At 39.4% G+C, this 15,855-nt stretch overlaps 1 protein-coding gene across 1 annotated transcript; it reads right to left on the reverse strand.

The window, feature by feature from the left end:
* Nucleotides 1–12,745, reverse strand: SERPINB2 (serpin family B member 2). The gene is made up of 8 exons (XM_003926008.4): nt 12,676–12,745; nt 8,827–9,003; nt 5,276–5,395; nt 3,475–3,603; nt 2,837–2,954; nt 2,007–2,149; nt 1,313–1,477; nt 1–987 (listed from the first exon to the last, which is right to left on the reverse strand). Exons 2-8 carry the CDS (start codon nt 8,992–8,994, stop codon nt 583–585), a joined length of 1,248 nt encoding a protein of 415 aa, XP_003926057.1. The 5' UTR covers nt 8,995–9,003; nt 12,676–12,745; the 3' UTR covers nt 1–582.
* Nucleotides 12,746–15,855: the final 3,110 nt, after the last annotated feature.

The raw sequence follows: 15,855 nt of genomic DNA on the forward strand, positions 1-15,855 counted from the left end.
TTGTTGTTTGGAAGCAGGTTTATTTATTATATACTTGCAATTGAATATAATATACAGACATGTATGTGATATGTATTGCTAGAAATGCACAGAACATATATTTTCCTATTGTTTAATGTTTTTTCCAGATATTTATTATAGAAAGGCATGGAGGGACACCTACTCATTCTTCATTAGGAGAATGAGTAAATGCATTTTTTAAAATAGGAAATTAACTTATCATCTGCTTCTATAACTTTATTAGCTACATTAAATAGATGGTGAGCAATAATTTAAAAACTCACCATTATATAAAATAATAAATAACAAAGTAAAAGTAAATATTATAAAAATAAACTGACAGTAAGGAAAATCTAATTGGGCATCATCTCATTTTAGAAGACCAAACGGTTAATATGGTTGTCATGTTACAATGGACAACTGTCTAATTATTTCCATGTTTTTATTTAGCATGTAGCAGAAGTTGTTCAGAAGAACAGAAATACGTAGAAAACATCTCTAAGTTTTTGGCAATTTGACATAGCAATTCTGAGGCACACAGCTCATCTACAAAATCTTTTGCAGAAAGAGAATGTTTTAGTTTTAGGGTGAGGAAAATCTGCCAAAAAATAAAATGCACTTGGTTGTTTTATTCATAATAAGGAAAATAAAAGGATGATCTGCCACAAACTGCGGGCCTCCATGCCCGGTTCTGCCTGACATAACACCTCCTGTGCCAGCTGCTGCCTCAGTACCCTCCTCATTCACATCCACCATGGCTTGGTGGAACACTTCAGAAAGAAACAGGTCGTTTCTCTCCGACATCCCTGAGAAGTTGGCCTGTCCCTTGTTGAAGGCGTCCTCCATGCCCATGCTTCTCAGAATGGATTTGAGTTCATAATGTTCTTCTAATTTGAACTGGGGAATGAACACCTCAACATCATCTTCAGCCATTTTGTCTTTGCTGGTCCACTTGTTGAGATTGTCATAGGTTATTTCACTTTCTAGCTGCAAAGCAAAGCAAAACAAAACAAACAAAAGAAAATATAGCGAGTATTAGAAAAGAAGAAAAACAACTTTAAGTCTAATATTAAAAATCAGTGACTTTACGACATTGTGGGTGATATAAAAAGTTAATAGGCTGGTCAGACTTTTACAAGAAGGTAACATGTGCGGCATGGTTAAGGCTTTGAATGAAATGTAGAGACGTGTTACATTTACTATCAACTGTTTTATTTCCATGAAAAATTACCACATCATTTTGTAAGGAGTATATATTCATCTCACAAAAGGCAGGGTTAGCCCCAGAAATTTAAATATCTAAATGCCTTACCAGCTCCAAGCCTGTGGACGCATCAGCAATTTCGTCTGGAAGCAACAGGAGCATGCTAATATCTCCAGCATACGGGAGTTCTAGAATCTGAGCCTTTAGGTCTTCTATGTATCCAATGTTTAGCATTTCATGCAAGTACATCATCTGTACAGGTGTGCGCTGAGTCTAATATTATTAAAAAGTAAAATATGGAAGTCAATTATAAGATGTCAAGAGATTTGCAATTAGACACAAAGGAGGATGGGTTTTCCTTTAGTGTTGGATAAATGTGGGTTTTTAAAAAATCAACAAAATAAATTATTTGTACACCCTTACAGTTGGTACTCTGGTGTTATTAGCTTGTTCAACTTTATATCCATCATTTAGTAAAATAGACAACAATGGTAATGGCAAACATGATTCTATAACACTTGTTCAGTTCTTACTATGGGCCAGGAACTCTGCCATGTGTCAATACTTACAGCTCTTTGAACTAAGTGGTAAAGCCAACATTTGAGTCTGAGCACATATAATTATAAAGCCATGGTCTTCCCCTCTACTGTTTCTTGAAAGAGTTAATCAACGGTCCAACCTGCATAATCTCTAACTAGCAAATAATATAGAGAAATGAATGAGCGGTCTCTAACGTTTCTGTCTATATCTTATCAAAGGTTCTAAAATATATGTTAGGAAGATACATTTTGTTTTCTCATACCGAGTTCACACGGAAAGGATAAAGCCCATTTAATTTCTTCTCAAATGGAGTTTTCCACTTTCCTTTGAAGTAGACAGCATTCACCAGGACCATCCTGGTGTCCCCATCTACAGAACCTTCGGGTAACAAGGTTGGGATTTTGCCTGCAGGAAACATAACATATATTTACGTTTCATAATCAAGAACTGTGAAATTACTTCCTGAATTTTCTGAGTGGCCATCAAACTAAATTCGTCCAATTACAGAGATGTTGATCTTCAAGGTAGTTTTTCTTTAGATTTATTTAAAGCAAAAATAAAATTGAAACCAATTTCTTAAAAGGCTTGCAAAGTCAAAGAAAAAAATGAAGAAATAATGCATTTAAAATATAGACCTCCTATCAAATTTGGAACGAGATTTTCACTTCCTTTTATATTGTTTTCTCAAAGTTTTGCAGTTGAAAGTTATTCAAATCAGAAGGAAGTGAAAGAGAGGCTCCTAAGGTATACAATAGTGCCTTTCCAAAATATATCATGTTCTTCTAGATCTGGTCTAGACAGTCTGAGGATCTGACTCATATTTCCTATTTTGAAAACTTCTGCCCCCTTTCATATTCTATTCTCAGGTAATATCCAAAATGAAATAATTACTAAACATATATCTTCTATTAGTAGGCTTCGATTATTTCTTCTCACTTAAAACACCTCTGAGCTAAACAGGAATAAAGTTGTATCCACCAAAGTAATTAAAGTTGGACAAATTGTAAAGGGGTGAAGGTTAAGTTCACGGATGGAAAAAGATCAGAGTTGTCTAAATGGAAAGAAGAAAAGAAAATATTTTCTTGGTTTTACCTTTGGTTTGAGTCTTGACCCATGAATTAATCTTTTTTCTGGCTTCCTCTGCACTTTCTAGGAAGTCTACTGCCTGGGGTTCTGAGGAGTAATATTTCTGACAGAGTCGAATATATTCCTTTGAAGCAAGACAATGCCAAAGGTTACACAGAATATATAGCAAACAAGCCATGGTGTAATTGTGAATTACGATCTTCCTATTGAGATTAGGAGACCTGGGGTAAGGGTGGGAGTGGAGGTTGGCTATGAAGGCAGGTGCTGAAGGGAGAAAGAGTGCAGAACCCACCTGGGTGTGAAGTGGTCCGCACTCCCACCCATCTCTACCCACTGTCTTGCATTCTTTGCATTATAGACACAGAATAAAAGGAAAGAGGTTTGGCTTGGGGGATAGTGTCTCTGGAAAACAGTTGCATTTGTTTTCCTGATTTATGACTCTGCAACTGGGACATGTGCAACAGGAAGAGGAGGCAGCCACAGAGAGAACAGGAGGGGCAGCTGTTAATGTGAGGCCAGCCCTAGGGAGCTGGTGTGGAATTCCAGCTCTGCTTTTATGAACTGTAGAATTGTAGAGAATTGCTTTGAAAGTGACCTCATTACTTGTTTGGGACCCAGGCATTTCAATTACAGGTTTCACTTACTTCCCTGAAGCTTGCAGACTTCTCGCCAAACAGCTTATTGACACTTTCCAATAAATAACCCCCTGTGGATGCGTTGATTGCAGAGCTGAGAGAGCGGAAGGATGAATGGATTTTATCTGCAGCTTGTGCCTTGAACATAAAGAAGGGATTCTCTGTATTTAACACAGGACTACCAAACAAGATATTTCTTAAGTCATGATAATATTTTCTGAGTACAAAGATGAAATGCTATATTAATACATACTTTGTTTTTAGTACTTTAGAGGAATCCTTGAGAAAATTATTTTGATAAGGATGTAGTGCATTAAAACTAATAAGATGAATTTTAATTTGTTTCAAATTTTGCTGTGGATTGGATTTAACCAGGAGGTAACTAACAGCCTAGAAGAAAGGTTCCTTTTCAGTTTCCTAAACTTCAAGGACTCTAAGGAATTTTTGTTATATTTATAAGATGGATAAGTTCTGGGGATCTAATATATGGTATAATGACTATAATTAATAAGACTCTGGTTGTTTATAGTTGTAGTTAATAAAATTGTTTACTTGAAATTTGTGAAGAATATGTATTTTTAAGTGTCCTTACTACACATACACACATACATACAAATTGTAGTGATGGATGTGTTCATTAATTTGACTGTAATCATTTCACAGTGTATAGGTATAGCAAGTCATCACATCGTATATCTTGAATACATACAATTTTTATTTGTCAATTATACCTCAATAAAGCTGGCAGGGAGGAAACATTGTCTTAGTAATGATCTTACAAAGTTCATAAAGCTTCACTAGGTTCCTATTTTATGGGGCAACCTATGCTGTGGAAAATACGGGTTTTAGAAAACCACAGAAGTGAGTGGTAATTTCAGTCCTCAACCTGAAGTTTGTAAGCACCATGTCAGACACAGGGCTTAGCACAGAAGCACCCTATCCAAGGGCAGAGGACAGAGACTTCCAGATGGGCTGCCAGGTATTACAGGAGACCTGGCAGAATCTCCACACGATCAGGCTCCTGTCCACCTCCTCCAGCCCATAATTCCCTGGGCGATGGGTAGAAAGATTGTCAGAGTGCCCAGAAAGAGAGATTTGGTGATACCGCTTCATAATTTACCTCATAAGCATGACTGCGAAAGTTGGTTACCAAGAGGAGCAGTCTGTACCCAGTTTCTATGATTTAACTGGTTACCTGACATTTAAGGAAATGGTGTATTGAAGAAAGATATTACTGCCTGAGATAGTGGATTGATTAATAGATAAAAGACAGATGAGAGAGAAGATAGATGATAGATAAGATATATAGATAGGATTGATTGATATATGGTAGATAAGATAGACAAGAGACATCAATGATAGATGATAGATTAGATAGACAGGGAAAGATATCTGAAGGTCAGTGATTTCTTATGCAGTCATTGGGCCTGGCCTTCCCCCATTTCTCAATTAATTGTTAGTCCCTGCCCTCTCCTCTGGAAATACTTATCCATACACGTGTATTCTAGGAGTCTCTGCTGTGGATTTGTAATAAATTACACATACCGTACCAATGACAGAGGGGCGTGAGAGAACTTAGAAAGAAATAGGCTTGGCCTGTAACTCATGAAATCTGGATTCTGCCCTGACTCATCTTTCATTATGGGTATCACCTTAGGATATGTTTTTCTTAATAACTCTGAGTCTTAGCTTTCTTTCTGTGAATGGGGGAGGGTAAATTTGCTTCCTTCCTAGTCTAACATTGTGGCTTTAAGACAAGAAGATTGTAGAAATAAAATACAAAAGAGATATGAACCAGTAAGTCAGATACCTGCAAAATCGCGTCAGGATAAGTACCCTTCTGGATCTGCTGCATGAATCTACAGCTGTTGAAGTTCTCTGGAGTCACGGGGGTAACTGCACTGGCTCCCACTTGATTAAACTGAAGCACCTGCAATCAGAATTAGGGAGGATGGTTACAATCGCCCCAGATTTACTGAACTTTTAAAATGCTGGCTATCAAGTGGCTCTATAATGGTCCTAGATCTTTTCCCTGACCTTATACATGGCAAACAAGTACAGATACTTAATACTCTTTCTGCGTAATATAAAGGTGTCAGCCAACCTAAATTTCCCTTATAGAAATTTATATCCTGGCCATTTTGGAAAACAATTTGTTATTATGAAATGATGTAAAACCTCTTCCCCAAATTATCTAAATTATATCCAACCAATTAATTGCTTTGAAAAAAATGCCAGTCTTTTGAAGAAAGTCACAAGGTTAACTCAGAACCTTGTGTGTGTCTCTCTCTCTTTTCAGTGGCCTTATGTACAAAATACTTTCAATTTGCCAAAAACTACAAGCCAAAGTCAGCTAAAGCATAAAAATGGGTTACACAATATTAACAGGGCTGACCTAAAATATTTACACATACCATATTCACACACAGAGACGTGAATGTCCATGTCAGGGGCAAGTTGGTTTGACGACACCTTGAATCTCTTTGTACGGTAAGTAGGCAGTTTTGGCTGACACGGGGAAGCTGGCAGCGGAGACTGTCCCCTCTGAAGCTACCTCAGATCTCCTTCCCATAACACTGCTGCCTGCCCGCCTTGGTCTGCCAGCCTTAGTACCTGCAAGCTGGCCCTGGCTCCCAGCCACCCACCCCTTCCAACCTCCTTGGAAACCCTTTGTCCTGCAGCACGTCCCTATGGGGCCCCTGAGGAGAAGCTGATCTGGTGAGTGGCTTGAGGGTTGGGGTTCTGCTAATGAAGTTAATTAAAGCAGCCTCGTCCAGCAAGTTGAATTTCTGGGCTGGGGGGAGATGTGTTAGGGTTTGGGAGGACTTTCTCTGCTCTTCCAGTCATACATTGTAACTCCTGCCTAGTACTCTTTGAAAAGAAGTGGTGCAACTCCGCCCTCACATAAAAGAATATTTCCTGTTGCAGCTTGGCTGGTTTTCCTCCCCGCCAGGGAAATTGACCCTTAAATCAGGGTTCTCTGGGCTAGCACTAAAGCCTTCCTGAATCAGTGTCAAAGTCACTCAGGGAGAGCTCCCTGCAAAAGTGGGGCTGCGAGCTGCCCCTAGTCTATGCGAGGACAGTTTGGCCTCACTGTAAACAAAAGAGCTGACACCCTAATTCCCGCAGACCTATGCTGTCTGGGAGCTTATACCTTTTACTTATTCTTTTCTTTCGCTACACTTCTAACAGCCTCGGCGATTCCCAACTGTGTGGTTTCTTCTTGTCCCAATTCCCTCATCTGTAAAATGAGTATGGTAATCATTGCACCTACCTCATAGTATTTTGTATTATATGAGTAAATTTATAAGAAGTTCTCAGAAAGATGCCTGGCTAAGTTCTCATAAGTATCGGTTATGTTTACAATGACTGCAACTAGGTGCCTTACATAGTATCTCTAATCTTTCATAGCTGTTTTGCAGGCTACACATTTTTATTCCATTTTGTACATGAGAAAACTGAGATGCAGAGAGTTTCAATGTCCTCGTACACACAGAGTAAGGAGCAAAGCCATGACTCAAACACAGATACATCTGTCTCTAAAGTCTGTGCTTCTTTCTCCAAGCCAAGAAATGTCTTTTTCTTTTTATTTGGGAAGCAATCATATTAACGCTTGAATTTCAAAATCTACACATGCAACAGCGTTGTAAAAAGACTGCAGGGAGGGATAGCATTAGGAGAAATACCTAATGTAGATGACATGTTGATGGGTGCAACAAACCACCATGGCACGTGTATACCTGTGTAACAAACCTGCACATTCTGCACATGCATCCCAGAACTTAAAGTATAATAAAAAAAGGAAATGTTTGTCAAAAAGAGACTATATAGAATCTTCACATAGTCCCAGAGGCTTAAAGCACTTCTTAGATACAGAAAAGCTGTCTTGTGTCTAGAACGATCAGTTTATTTTCCTCCAGTACCAAAATCAAGATATTTACTTTAACCACCCAGAGCACTTCATTTAGGATATGCTCCCAAAATACATTGCTTCTGATTCCTTTACATTAAAAACAAAAAACAAACAAAAAAAAAAAACACCAAAACTAAGACCTGATATTTCTAAAGTTTTCATGCCAATTTACTGTCTTTATTCTTTCAAGGCAAAAATTAAAAAAAAATAAAGGGGAAAGAGTATTGCAAAAGGCTACTTGTATCAGGGAGTTGAGCAATTGAGTTTTAAGACTCGATGTTCAAACTGTCACAAACACAGAGGGTGATTCATCTATCCCTTGTCCTCCTGCAGCAAGACTGGCCAATGCTCTCTTTGTTAAACTTCAAACTTCAAATAAGGCCCACCTTACATGGGTCACCATGTGCATGGAAAGAATGTATTTACACTCAGGTACTTTCTCGTGGGAAACTGGAAACCAGCTGGTGGCATCTTGGTGTGACTGCATGCACAATGCGTGCCTGTCCTTAAAACCTTCAATGTTAATATTTGTGTGTTTGAATGCAAGGAAATTTTGATGATGTGATGGTCACATCGAAGTCCCTAACCTAGGAAACAGCATGATCACAAGAATTTTGTATGCGTGGATTGACTATTGCAGTGGCGATTGCAGTGTACAACTGAAGTAGTCAAACATAATTTCCAGGGCCCAGACTCCATGGAAAGAGTTCCCTGACTGAGTTCGTGTCCATTTACCAAGGAAGGCAGGCAGTGGCCTTGCAGAAACCCCTCACGATGCTGTTGTGCACCCCATCCATTTTGGTTTTCAGGGCTGGCCATGCATAATGCCAGATCCCATTCTGCTGCTGTGACCTCACAGGCATGGTCATATGGCTAGGTCTTCTGCAGCTACCTCACTATCCATGCATTTCTGTGGGTATAGTGAGCACTGCTCTGGTGTGGTTTTTTCCCCCTTTGTGATACTCTCTTAACATTAGCAAGAATTCTCCATAGGAATAGGGAACAAACACCACAGTGGCAGAGCAATGTGAAGGAGCCCAAGCTAGGAGTTAGGAGACAGCAGGGGCTTCCCTGACACCACCAGCGCTCTCATCTGTAAAATGATATCTGTCATAAAACTGAATGAGATAATGAGTACAAAACACTCACTTTGAAAAATAAGAATACCGTATCATTAAAATATAAGTTGTGCCCACTCATAACTGTTTCCAGCCTTGCTGGCTATTCAACTCCCATATGCCTTCAACAGCTACAGTTGAAGGTTTTGGGGGTTTGGCTGTCTTAGAGATTTGAATCCAAGGAATTCATGTTGTATGGATCAGTGCTTCATTACCTGTAGTGATTGCTGACCTCCTGAATCAAAATGTCTTTGGCATAAAACAAGAGCAATTCTCCAATTCCATTCAGGAACCTCTCGGCCCAAATGTGGAGCTTTAGCGCAAACTCACCTTGGCCATCTGGTCTTCGGTGCTGCCCCTGGAGCCCATGTAGACCATGGCCATGGTAGACGAAATGCTCCATGGGGAGAGGAAGAGGTTCTGGGTGGGGCTTGCTTTTGCCAGGTGCTTGAATAAATTGAGGGCAAAGATTGTGTTTGCCACACAAAGGTCTTCCATTGTTTCAATCTGGAAGGAAAGAGAGGAAGAAAAAAACAGCTCTGAAACATGAGGTAACACTTTGGGTGAGGTCAGCAGAGTAGGACAGTCTGTACTCTGTGTAGGGTCGGATTCCCTCTCTGTTTTTCCTCATGGAACATGAAGCAGGGCAGTGACAGCTTCATGGTCACGCCACCTGTGCAGCCATAAAAAGCCCCATGCTTGGCTAAATGTTCTCCTGTCACCATTTTGAAATTCTTGATAATTGTACACAAAAGGCCCACATTTTCACTGTGCACCAGACTCTGTAAATTACCTAGCCAGTACTGAGATACATGAAGTGTTTTGTATGATGAGTAGTGACATTTTGTGGCATGCCATAGAATAACAATGACAATAAATAGGGATGGGAGTAGGAATTGAAGCGGGATAGGCCAACCCTGAAGTCACACTCTCAGCTTCTATGCTGCCCCCCACAAAACACGGTACATATCCACACCACACACACTGCCACACGGGAAGATACACACCTATTGAAATGTATGCCACCTGCATACATAGTCTTGTTGCACAGGGTAAGATGGTCAATTTCTTTCAAGTTTCCTGTTTCTAAAGTGGCTTAGACTGATTGTTTGAAGGTTTGGACTTTCACTCAGCCCCTATCCCAACACCCCTTCCCTATACGCACCACGTATTCCACAGCCTTACTACAAAAAGACTTCCTATACTGGGGAATTCATCACTGGGAGGACTAGAAGACCCCCTTCTTCTGCCACCCCACCAGGTAGAAAGTCAATGCCAGGCACAATTGCAGGGATAATCCTTAATCCCAGGCCTATGAAACTCATACACACACCAAGGTATGAACCACCTGAGACCTTCCCTGACCTCAGGCTCTACAGGCGACTGAATGCATGGTCACACCCAGGGTGTGTGTGTTTTTTGGTCCTGACCAATGATCATCTTTTCAGCTGTGTGTTTTGCTTTCATCATAGCTTAAAACATATCTGATAATTATCAAAATATATAAATATACCAAACAACGCTGACATTCATCATCCCTTGGGAAATCTTCTGTGACCGTGCCTTCCCAGAACTGGGGAGGGGCTGGGCGAAGTACCCAGGAGGAAGGGTGTCCTCTGGCTCTGGTCTTGGCTGTCTACACCTGTGGTCTTACTCGGCAGGGCTCCCAAACAAGGACCAATGGCCACTTCTTTCTTATGTGAACCCTTGATTCATGAACTCTTTTTTTTTTTTTTTTTTTTAAGAAAGTGACTGGAATTTGCATTAAAATTTCTCATTTGAAATATAATCAAACTATTTTATCAAGACGAAAATAGTAAATTAAATAAAACTTATCCCTAAAACTCTCACACCTCCTCTCCTGATTTAATCTTTACAGGATCTGTATGAGATAGAGGTGATTCTCCGTATTTTATAGATTATATCCTGATTCCCGGAAACATTAAGTAACTTGCATAAGGTGACACAACTGGTAGGTAGTGGAGTAGGGGTTCAAGCCCAGGTCTGTCTAAGGAAGTCCACTCTTTCCAATGTTCCACATCGCTTTGCTCAGTGATTCATACCTTCACTATGAAGTGTAAGTGCTTAAGCAAGTTATGGTGCAAGAAATGCTAGAAAGAGGAAGTCAAAAGAAAAAAGTGGTAAACCTGTAATCCTCCTAAAAGGCTTATAAGTTTTTTTTTAAGGTCACTTTTTTTTCTCTCTTGCTTCATCACAGATACCAGATTACACTGCATGGCTCAAAACTTTGTTTCTTCTTACTTTTAAATTTTCAAATTGTCTTTAAAATTAATTGTATTCATTGTATGTATTTTTAAAATTAATTACCTTAATACTTTTTGGAAACAAACTGAGTATTAATAACATAAATAAAATATTTCTCTATCCCCATGTGAAAAATGTACATAAGAGATTAGAGCCAGAAAAGTAAATTTAGACTTCTCTCATACCTAAGTACATGATTATTTGTAATGATCCATACTGGATTATTTGTAACACTCCACATAGTAACTTTGACAGTAAAAATATTTAACTCTAACGACAAACTATCAGAAAGTTCTATTAATACTAAGTTAGAATTTAAGGTAACTTGATAAAGAAAGAAGTTAATAAGAACAAAATCAAATTGTCCTGGAAGCATTTACTTCTTTCAAAACAATAGTTTGAATTATATTTTTAAATAAGGTGCAATTGATTACATTTAATGTAAAAATAATATTTGATGTCTATATGGCTGTTAACCAAATTCCTTCAGCTCCCTTTTTAATTTGCCTAATTACCTGTCCAGTAAGGCTCAGTATTTTCTGTTATATGAATGAAAATGTGAAAATGGAGATTATACAGCTGGTTCATTTCAGAAGCCTAGACTGGATCCCCGACTTCCAATTCCAAGTCTAATGGTTTCTACAAAATTTTTAAATAAGGCCTGAGAGGTTCATAATTTTAGAAATCTTTGAAGGCATCTATATGCAGTGTTTTCTGACTCTCAGATAAGGCCATACTTCATGTTTGAATGAAAATCTTTCAAAACAATGCAAAATTGAAACCAGGGAGCATTGTGAAATAAAAGCCTTCTGGAACAGGTACACCTCCTGTGCATTTGTTAACATTATAGTAATTTATGTGACCTCATTAACTTCCAAATAGTATGCTCTTAATTAAGGTTTAATAGTATTACTGGGATGAATTAATGGGAATAATATGCAGGGCTGGGCTTCCCGGTGCTTGTGTTGGTTCCTGCAACACAAAGTTGACAAATGCACCACTGAAACTTGGCACAGGGAAGGGAGACTCTGGGAGGATTCACCAGTCACACGGGGGCCACTGTCCCTCATCCTAGTGGCCCTGAATGTTAGATTGGAGTTTGCTGCAGCATTTAAAACAATTTTTTAAAAATTTTTTACAATTAGGCAGTGGAGATATTTTGAAATTGACCACAAAAATAAATGAGAACTTAGAGAAAATAAGAGTTTCAAGAGAATATCTCATCAAATACTGGTACATTTCCCCAACAGAATTAAAAGCAATTTCTTTTAGTTGATGGCTTTCATAATAAGTATCTTTTTATGGGATATGAAGTTATTTACTGAACCATACTTCAGTCAACCGCACAACTAGTTTGACTGTTATTCTCTTTCACTAAATTGACTCGTTATTGAACTAAACTCAATAAACATATTGTTGTACTAGATTGACCAAGCCCAAATGGCAACTTAATTTTTGCAGTTCCTGCTTTTTCATCTAAGATGCAAACTGAGTCCCCTTTTCCTATTATTTATATACAATGTAGAGATTACATTCAATTGCTTAAATGAAAATATTTTAATGTAGCTATTTCCATCAAATTCAGTGTCAAAACAGTAGCTAGCAGAAAACATACATATTCTAACTTGTTCAATAAAATTGACATCACAATACGAATGTACATTTCATTTTGGTTAATGCTACGTAGGCATTTTTTGGCTTCTGAGACTCAAAATTACACCTTGTAAATGTAATTCAAATCTTGAAATAAATTATTTCTTATTAAACAACTAAACAAGAAAACACCACTTAAATTTTACTCACCCTCTGCAAACACCCCACATTCAAATTTTCAATCTATTAATACCAGCATGAGGGCAGAGAAAACATGAAATCCTGTTTCCCATAGAAATGGCATGGAAATCATTGAAATACCTGGTTGTTCTCTGGTTATTCTCTGAGTTGCTGTCTGACAGGCAATGCTCCTCTGAGACTTGTTGCAGTTCAGACATGGTAATGACTGGTTTTATACAGCTCTGCCCCTCCCACACAGCATTTTTTTTCTCTCTCTCTCTTTTTAATCTATATCCTTTGAGTGATTCAACATTTTACTCAGCAATACATCATTAGAATAGAAATACTTCTTTGTAAAGGCACAGTGTAAGAAATTTTGGGGGAGGATGAGGTCACTCTGAAACTTAAGAATTGGTCAATATCTACACATGCCTGTCAAAATTAGCTAAAATCTGTCAGCCCCAGTTTCAAGATTTCCCCCACTATATGTGTGCTCAAGGATAGTATCAATTTCTACAATACTCCTTCTAACTTTCGTCAGCCATGGCCTGTGGGCTTCTCCCAACATATAAGAAGTGCCATGAGATTTACTCTCTTTTTATTTTATTTTTTAATTTTTTTTTTGAGATGGAATTTTGCTCTTGTTGCCCAGGCTAGAGTGCAGTGGCACGATCTTGGCTCCCTACAACCTCCACCTCCCAGGTTCAAGTGATTCTCCTGCCTCAGCCTTCCAGGTAGCTGGGATTACAGGCATGCACGACCATGCCTGGCTAATTTTGTATTTTAAGTAGAAACGGGGTTTCTCCATGTTGGACAGGCTGGTTTCGAACTCCTGACCTCAAGTGATCCACCTGTCTTGGCCTCCCAAAGTGCTGGGATTACAGGTGTGAGCCACCATGCTCGGCCAAGATTTACTCTCTTTTGAGCCTAGGGAGACCCAAGTGATGTTCAGGGCGTTTGGAGGGAAGAAAAAAATCCACAATTTTCTTTCTTAGAAATTCTCTGTTTTAAACTGTCTTACGTTGTCTCAAGCTGTAATTTTCTAAATAACTCTGGATTCTACCCTAATATCCTGACACAAGAAGAACTGTTCATCTTCTCTTGATTAGAAAATAGACGTTTTGGCCAGGCACGGTGGCTCATGCCTGTAATCCCAGCATTTTGGGAGGCTGAGGTGGGAGGATCACTTGAGGTCAGGAGTTTGTGACTGACCTGGCCAACATGGTGAAACCCCATCTCTACTAAAAATACAAAAATTAGCCAGGCATGGTGGTGCGCATCTGTAATCCCAGCTACGTGAGAGGCTGAGGCAAGAGAATTGCTTGAACATGGAAGGCAGAGGTTGCAGTAAGGTGAGGTTGTACCACTGCACTCCAGCCTAGGCAACAGACTGTGACTCCATCTCAAAAAAATAAAAATAAAATAAAGGGAAAAAAAAGAAAACAGATCTTATCCTTTATTAGGAGCCACTGACCATTTTACATGTATTAACGCCCCTTAGTCCTCTGTGCTCGCCTCCTATGAGTACTCAGGAGTCTGATGTTGAGCTAAGTCCCTTCTGTCTTTTCAACCTCAGTCCAAGAAGACCCCTCTGGTAATGTTTATGTGACCAAACTGTTTAACTGTTTTGCTGTTGTTGTTTGTTCGTTTGTTTTGAGATGCAGTCTTCCTCTATCACCCAGGCTAGAGTGCAGTGGCACGATCTCGGCTCACTGCAACCTCCACCTCCCAGGTTCAAGCAATTCTCCTGCCTCAGCCTCCCGAGTAGTTGGGACTACAGGCCCTTGCCACCACACCCAGCTAATTTTTGTAGTTTTTGGTGAAGACGGGGTTTCACCAACTTGGCCAGGCCAGTCTCGAACTCCTGACCTCATGATTCCCCCATCTCAGCCTCCCAAAGTTCTGGGATTACAGGCATGAGTCACCGCACCACCCAGCCTGTTTAACTGTTTTTTTTTTTTTTTTTTTTTTTTTTTTTTTGCCACACATTGGCAGCTCAGTAAGTTGGGACAGATGCCAATATACCTAAAACTTCAGCCACGCTTTGCTTCACTCACCTCTCAGGTGCTACTCTTTCTCACCGTAGTGTTTTCATTCCGGTTATTTTCAAGAGGAATGTCATGCTTCTTTCTCCCCACTGACTCATCTATGATGTTTGGTTCACACCCCATAACTTCCATGGAGTCCGTTCTGACTCCTACAAACCTCAGTGACCGTCTACATAGAACTGCAACTTTCAGAGTTGAGTATGTAGTACAGTAATCTTGTATATTCTGGCAGTATCATCTGAGTTAGGATCTATCTCTAAATATACACTTGGTTTCCCTTCAGCAGCAAAAACAGTGGTAAGCATCAAGTAAATTCTTACCAAATATTTTTTGATGGGTAGAGTAACATGGTGAAACTCTCTAGAGAGGCCCTATACTGTGATGAGCAAGGATAAGAATTCTGAGAGATGCAGAAAAGTCTCAGAATCTTCTTTTTGCCACTTACTAGTTGTATAATCTTGCACATATTTCTCAGCTACTCTAACTTTGAATTTCCTAATAACACTATACAGCTGGTACTGTTGATTGCTTATCCTGAATCAATGCCTTTCTGCTATCTTTCTTCCTGATTTTCTTCAGGTATTATTCAGAGAGTTCTTAATCTCAGGAAAGGAAGGTCTGGCTGCCAGTCTTGTGGTAGGGGTAGTGGGGGTGCAGGGGATGGGTGGACATAGAAATCCAATTCTGGACAATGACTTTTGGGAGAAATCCACTGGGTATTGGTCGGGAAAATGTTTTCTTTCCTTGATAGAAGGAAGCATCAAGAAAGAACCTCCATATCTATGCCATCCCTTCCTACCCAACTTTGAGCATGGTTGTGCTAGAATGCCATGCCAGAAGATGCCACCGTCATACTTCAACCATATAGGAAGCCGGAGAAATTTTCAGAGATGCCAGACAAAATCCCTGACGTCTGCCAATGCCAGAAACCACCTACCTCTAGTTTTTGCCCTTGCTGTGGTTCTCTGAGATATTATAATAAATGAGTCTGTATTGTTTAAGAATCATTTGACCCTTTGGGTTCTCTGTCATTTTCAGCCAAAAGGATTCTAAATAATACAGGCTGCTGTGAATAATCAGTGAGATAATGCCTGCCAAGTCCTCAGCAGATTGCCCTTGGTAGTGAGTGCTGCATAACATTAGCTAATATGTAACTGGGTGACTGTTGGTATTTGATTTGGGAGCTGCCTTTCTGCCTAGGTTAGAGCAACTGTATGAGTTCAGTATAAGAAGACCAGACTTTCACACCTCAAACAACTAGAGGAACTTGTAA

This window comes from Saimiri boliviensis, chromosome 13, assembly GCF_048565385.1.
Source record: "Saimiri boliviensis isolate mSaiBol1 chromosome 13, mSaiBol1.pri, whole genome shotgun sequence".
Classification (NCBI taxonomy): domain Eukaryota; kingdom Metazoa; phylum Chordata; class Mammalia; order Primates; family Cebidae; genus Saimiri; species Saimiri boliviensis.